This window comes from Alosa sapidissima, chromosome 17 (assembly GCF_018492685.1).
Source record: "Alosa sapidissima isolate fAloSap1 chromosome 17, fAloSap1.pri, whole genome shotgun sequence".
NCBI classification, from domain to species: domain Eukaryota; kingdom Metazoa; phylum Chordata; class Actinopteri; order Clupeiformes; family Clupeidae; genus Alosa; species Alosa sapidissima.
In genome coordinates, this window is record NC_055973.1 from 31,883,915 (window position 1) to 31,890,242 (window position 6,328).

The following is a 6,328-nucleotide window of genomic DNA, read 5'->3' on the forward strand; positions in this document are numbered from 1 at the left end:
AGCAAATGTTTGCCCTCTCGCAAGTCTTCACTGACCTCTTGAAAAATATCCCAAGGACTACTGTGCACAAACGAATGGATCACCTAAATGTAAAGAAGCATCACTGTGATTTAGAGGAACTGCGAAAGCTCAAAGCAATAAATTCAATAGCTTTCCATGCGGCTAAATGTACCCTGATTTCACGAGAGGATGTAGAGGCACTGTATTTTTCTTGCAAAACTGAACGTGTGCTTAAATCCAACAAAAGGAAGGTAAAAGCCAAGCCATCGGAGAGTGTACGTACTGGCCAGGTTCACAATGATTCGCCGGATGGATTTTGGAAAGAAAAACTTTGGTTAAGTTTGCACAGCGTTCCACAGACTTTTTCATTTAAAAACAAAGCTGGCCGGCAAGAGACTGCCTCCCGACCCGACTCCAATCTACCTCAAATTTACAGCAAATCGCTTCGTCATGACTTCCAAGCTGTCACAAAGTCTGCGAGTAAAACGTTCAAAAACTATGAAACAACTCCGATACCTAGCAACTATGTAGCCTTTAATCAGAGACACTCGTTTTTTCGGAATGCTGTGAGCCGACAGCCAGTTCTTTACCAGTCCGCCATTGCAGCTCAGTCCAAGCTCGCAGGCACCACCGACCTACTTTACAAGAGGAAAAGGAAGCGCGAGAGCACCGGGAGGCAGTTCTGGAACAGGAGCAGACCCAGTCAACAGCTTTTGTTTGTTCCGAAGTGCTGCAAGACAAAAATACCCAACGGCTCTTTTCATCTTGATCACGACTTATACCTCGACCACCAGCACACTGGGAATTTTCAGGAGAGTTGCAGCAGCGACACTGAATCTAGTTCCTTCTCGGAGCACGTAAACAATGACTCGGATTTTGGGTCAAGTTTGTCCACGACTAGCAACTCCGGAACCTCGGATGAGGAGGAGGACGAATCCCCCTCGGAGTCATCGGAAGTCAGTTCCGACGAGGAGAGTTCGTCCCAGTCTGATTCAAGTTCTGTGTCCAGCCAAGTGTCCATACAGAGTATTCGCTTCAGGCGCGCAAGATTTACGAGTCTTAACACTAAAGCACCTTTGCTTTTGCAGCCGACCTTCCACTACAGTCTCCAGCCAAGACCAGGCGCACATAGTGGAACAACTGCACCGAATGATGACAAAGGCAAAAAACAGCAAAAATGTGGCTTTACCAAATGCAGGGATAACCGCGGAGATGGCGATGCCTTAAATTTGCCTAAATTCAACACGTCTGTTGCTGCGAGTTACTTCATTGATTCTAAAGGAAAAGGAGTTTCCAGCACACAACCACAGTTTGAATTCCCACATGATCCAAAGACGGAGGACCTTACAGCTAATGGAGGTAAAGACACAGGCCCATCTTGCGTAAATGGAAACAAAGCATTTCTGCAACAAAGGACATCAGGACATACAAACAAATGCCCTCAAGCCTTGATTTCACACTGTGCCCAAGACAATGAAACAATAGTTTCGACGTCCTCTGAAAACAATCTTTCATTAGCCTCCCATTTCAAAAGAGAAGTGAAAAATAGCCACTGCCTGAAACAACCCTCACCTCTGAAAGCCATCAAAACAGAGGCGGGGGAGCCCCTCTCGGCTACAAGTTCCAGCAACGAGACCAGACCGGTGAAAACACCTACCACTCTATTAAATAATGTAAAAATCAAAGTGGAAAGTACATATGACGAGTACGAATATGAGACTCAGGGTTATGCGTACTCGACCAAAGGACAAGAGTCAGAAACAAACAACAGTCAAGACCCTATTAATGAGTTAAAACCAACTGACCGGTCAAGTAACTTCTCTAAAGCTAACGAAAGCACTGCCACTGTTCACAGGAAGACCCGTAGTAACCAGGAGGCAGAAAGCACTTTCAACACTGCTTGTCCAGTGGAGGGGGAGTACAAAAATGGTGCACGAGTTCGGAAAAACTACAGGAGTTTGGCACTGGGAAGTCAGGCTGAAGCTCCGCGGATTCAGGCGAGGGTGACTGCAAGAGTTGACAGGAGTCCTCGCCCAGCCGGTAAAGCGGATAGTAATGTAGGATCAGGCGAGGGTTGCACGGGGGCCAGTAAGCGCAAACGTGCGACTAGTCATGGGACATGTGGGAAAAAAACCTTCAACTTCATGGCGAATTTTCCATTTCCGCCATCACTAGTTCTTGGCAGTGATGGAGATTTGACTCCAGCTTACTCTTTGAACTCTTTAAGAAACAACGAACTGCCTCATAAGTCTCACCCTGTTTGGACATGGCAGCTTGGTGGACCTGTCGTACCTCCCCCACCCAGTCAGAGATTCAGGAAATGCTAATGTAACAAGCTCTCATCTCGTGAAAATGTGCTTTGTTTATTTATAACCGCGTCTTAAAATGTGTGCACTGATGAGCCTCTGCTCCACCTTCGTTTGTATGTGCTTTTGAGGATTGGCGAGTTGTCATGGAACTAAACGTGCACAATATCGAGTTGGGCCTCTGAACGATTCTGTCTTATCATTTGGACTGGGTGAGACACGTTCCAGGAGTCATGTCTGATCAGACGCTGGAGAGTATAGGCTATTCCCTCAAGCAATGGCTGTGGTATTGCAAACGTGCTTTTCCACTGTATTGGCCCTGTGTACTTGCCATGGTGCTCGACCTGTTGGATTTTAGGTTGTCATTGTTAATATTAAGCAAACCTTGAGTTATTTACAGTTGTGGAAAAAGCCTCTTAAAACCAGTGGATTTCTCATTGTTCCCGCATCGGCAGGACATGGACACACCGTTGGGTGATAATCAAAAGGACTGACTGTTGACGTGGATATGTTCTTTGTTTTTTACAGGGGTTTGGACATGATCTTTTGTTTGGAGATGTTTAAATTAAGTGATTTGGTTTGAAATGGCTTGTCGCTGTACAATGTTTTTTTGTTGTTGTTGTTGTTGTTTAAAGAAACTCCCCATAGCCTTGTGTGTTTGTATAGGCCTGAGCACAAGCATCCCAATACGTCTGTAGGCCTCAAAACCGACAATCAGGAGTTGTTTGATTTGCACGATTGCATACAATGGAAAAACACACCAAATCGATGTCTTGTGAGCACACACACATTAGGTTTATACAGACAGACAGATGAGCACAAATTCACCATTGCACTTTGACACAATAGCGAGGCCTACATCAAGTGTGTGAATTTTATAAGAGGAATGTTCTGAAACTCATATCTCCTATAACAATAGCAGGTATAAAGTGCCCAGAAAACAGACTAAATTTAGATCTTTTTTTTTATCCATGAACCCGTTTTCTGCTATTGAAATGGTTATCATTCATCAATACTTGTTTATTATGGTAGGCTGAGGTTATACAGCAGAAACAGCGCAAATATGAATTATTTGCGCAAAATATTCTGTACATTGTGTAATATACCTTTGTGAATCATGGGTTGGGAAATCCCATAATCACACTGGTCCTTATGCCCAGCTGAGATTTTGTTCGCTCTGACTCACTATTCAAGTGCTATTTTTAATTACTAGGCTACCCTTGGAGGGTAAGTCCTCGAATGTCAAAGAGATAAGAATTGTGTTTTTTTGTTTGCCAATGAAATGATATTTTGTGTGCTCATTCAGAGCCATTAGTTATACAAGTCAAAATGGACACTGTGGATGATATGTCATGAATGTACTTCAGCCCTCCAATATGCATCGGGGCTTACCATAGCAACGCAAAGCAGGGTTGCTACAAATGCTCACAGTTCAGCTCCTGGCCGAGAATGGCAGCGATATTCTGCTGAAATGTAGTCACTGTCCCAGACATTCAGAGTTCATTCAGAGGCCATTTTTGTGTAGGCTGTAGAGCACACCAAACTAGGCTTCACGTGTCTTGGTTTAAATGAAAAAGAACAGGGTTTTTTGTAAAGATAGCACACACCCCTAGACTTTTAAATGTAGGTCGTAGGCCTACGCGTAAGGGCCTCGTGATCCATGTATTTTTGTATTTCAGGTGTGGATGTGTACATAAAGCATTGCGCTCGTAGCCTATTTTTAAGAAGTTAAAGCCAGCCTTGCAGATTGATTGTATGGGGTTACGCAAAAGTAGAAGCACACCACACAGGCCAATATAAAATGTGAAGAGAAGGCGTTCTCTAAATCATAGTAAAAAAAAAACACGTCCCTTGCAAGGACCAGTTCAGCAAGGAACCTTTCACCCGTAATCCCCGTGTCAAAGTGCACTGCGAGGCCAGGGAACGTAGCGTTGCAATCGGGGTGAAGAACAAGGTATCTCAACGGAAGGATCGCCAAATTAAATGCCGTGTAGAATTTAGAACAGATTAAGGGAAATGAGCACGTGGCTCCATAGCATTTGTAAGTGTCCTACTATGAACACGAGGCCGAGGAGTCGCGCGTAAACACTAAAGTGGTGTAGATGCAGATTCATGTGTGAACGTCTTTCCTTTGTCCTTCTGCATTTTTTAAAAAAAAATAATAATACTTGAGGTCAAATTATGACATGAATTTTGAAGTCACTGGTTGTTTATATGAAAACCTGAATATTTATTTTAGTGATTTTCTTTCTTTTTTTGATAGGCCTACCATTGTTGTGTAGAATGAACGCACTCGAAATGAAAACTTGAATGGTGGATTCTGAAGCACTTTCTCTTTCTTTTTAAGCTAAGAATGGTTAATTAAACGCATTTGGGTGTGGATGTCAGTGAGTCTTATTTCCTGTGAAGGAGCCTACTGTAGGCCTACATGTCAACCGCACACACACTGGGTCATTCAGGACCTTATTCTCATTTGGTGACCACATCTTAGTCTCCGGCACAATACTGTTGGAATTTGGAATAAGAGAAAACACGAGGTTACAACTGTAAATAGTAAATGCATATACACACGTGGGGGAGGGGCAGTGGTCCCCCAAAAAACTTCACAGAAAAGCATGCGCCCACAATGACCAAGCGTGTACATGAATGTAATTCTTAAGTGTGAATACTCCGCGTGTCGCTTGTAGGGGACTAGGCCTATTACGCTGTACGCAGTTTGGAGCAACATGATACGTACGACTTAAAAGGATCTAGTTACAACAACTTTAGGAGGCAAGGTTTTGATTATGTTCAGCGAATGAGGCGTTTGGCGAAGTAAATATTGACCCTTTTCTGATGCACATTTGTAAAATGAATTGGATATTAAACTGCTTTTTTTTTGTAATGCAAAAGTTTAATAAAATAAAAACAGTTTTTTTGGAGACATCCAAGGACACACATTTAAATGAGGCCGTGTCAAACTGATTCTTGGTGTATCAAAACATCAAATGTTTATAAGTGGGGAACATTTTTACTCTGAATTACTATGCCCTAAAGAATTTTACGAGGCTAATGCTTGTTTGAAGGTCTGATTTGTGTTGTAGGATAAAGTAGATGTGATTTGAGTAGGCATTTTAACACTACGTCAGAATCACTACATTCACTTAAGATGTTATTTGATAAAATGTTTTTCAAACGTGTTCACTCGTCATGGCCTTAGAAAACGTATCTGCAGCAACATAAGGCACCCTCAACACAGTGGAAAGACAAAGGCCTTACCAGCTAATTAAGCGAAATGGTCAAATTTTGGACTCTAATGTTGTGAAGAAAGCTGCTGTTCGGTCACGTTCCTGTATTAAACAATGTGCTGCAATATTGAGTCTCCGAATCATCGAGAGTAGAGATGTTAAGTGACTGACAGGCACACTAAACTGGATTCGGGCCTACCGTTGAACACCAGTTATTGGACGGGATGTGTCCGTTTAGTCCGGTGTTAAACAAAGGAAGTTCATAACTTCTTTTGTCTTCTGCTCTGAATAAACATCCTCTGAAGTAGGCCTATCACAGCACGGACATGGTTGAATATAACGTCACGCGTTAAATCCCTAATTAATTAATTAATTAATATTACAATTAGGAATGCACACGCCGATTTAGCATGGATTTAATGTTTTCAATTTGCGTTAAGTGTTAAGGCAAAGGTCGTAATGCAATGAATAGGCTATATAAATAAATAAGCAAATAATTGATGCAGGGCACACAAGCACAGGGACAAGTATAGAGTTAAAAATCAATTTCAGCAAAGTAAGACTTGCAGACTTAATCTGGTCAAGAATACAACATGTTGCATATACGGCCATCTTTTTCAGTTTTGGCGTAATTGGTCACTGTAATCAGTGTATTCTGTTCGGAAAGACACCCCCCTTCCCAGCATGAGTCATAATATGGAGAACGGGACGGCACCTAGCCTGCCTATGTTTCACCGTGATGAAGTTTTTTTCAGCTCCGTGCACTGCCGCATGCAGAGCGGCTGATAATGCGCT

At 42.6% G+C, this 6,328-nt stretch overlaps 1 protein-coding gene across 1 annotated transcript in view; it reads left to right on the forward strand.

The window, feature by feature from the left end:
- The window catches only part of skida1 (SKI/DACH domain containing 1), a 10,535-nt gene extending 5,534 nt beyond the window's left edge, over window positions 1–5,001 (forward strand). The window contains exons 2-4 of the mRNA XM_042067374.1: window positions 1–1,359; window positions 1,582–2,088; window positions 4,994–5,001. The exon at window positions 1–1,359 is cut by the window's left edge and continues 410 nt beyond it. Of these exons, the coding sequence (XP_041923308.1) occupies window positions 1–1,359; window positions 1,582–2,088; window positions 4,994–5,001 (1,874 nt within the window). The remainder of the gene's footprint in view (window positions 1,360–1,581; window positions 2,089–4,993) is intronic.
- The last annotated feature ends 1,327 nt before the right edge of the window (window positions 5,002–6,328 follow it).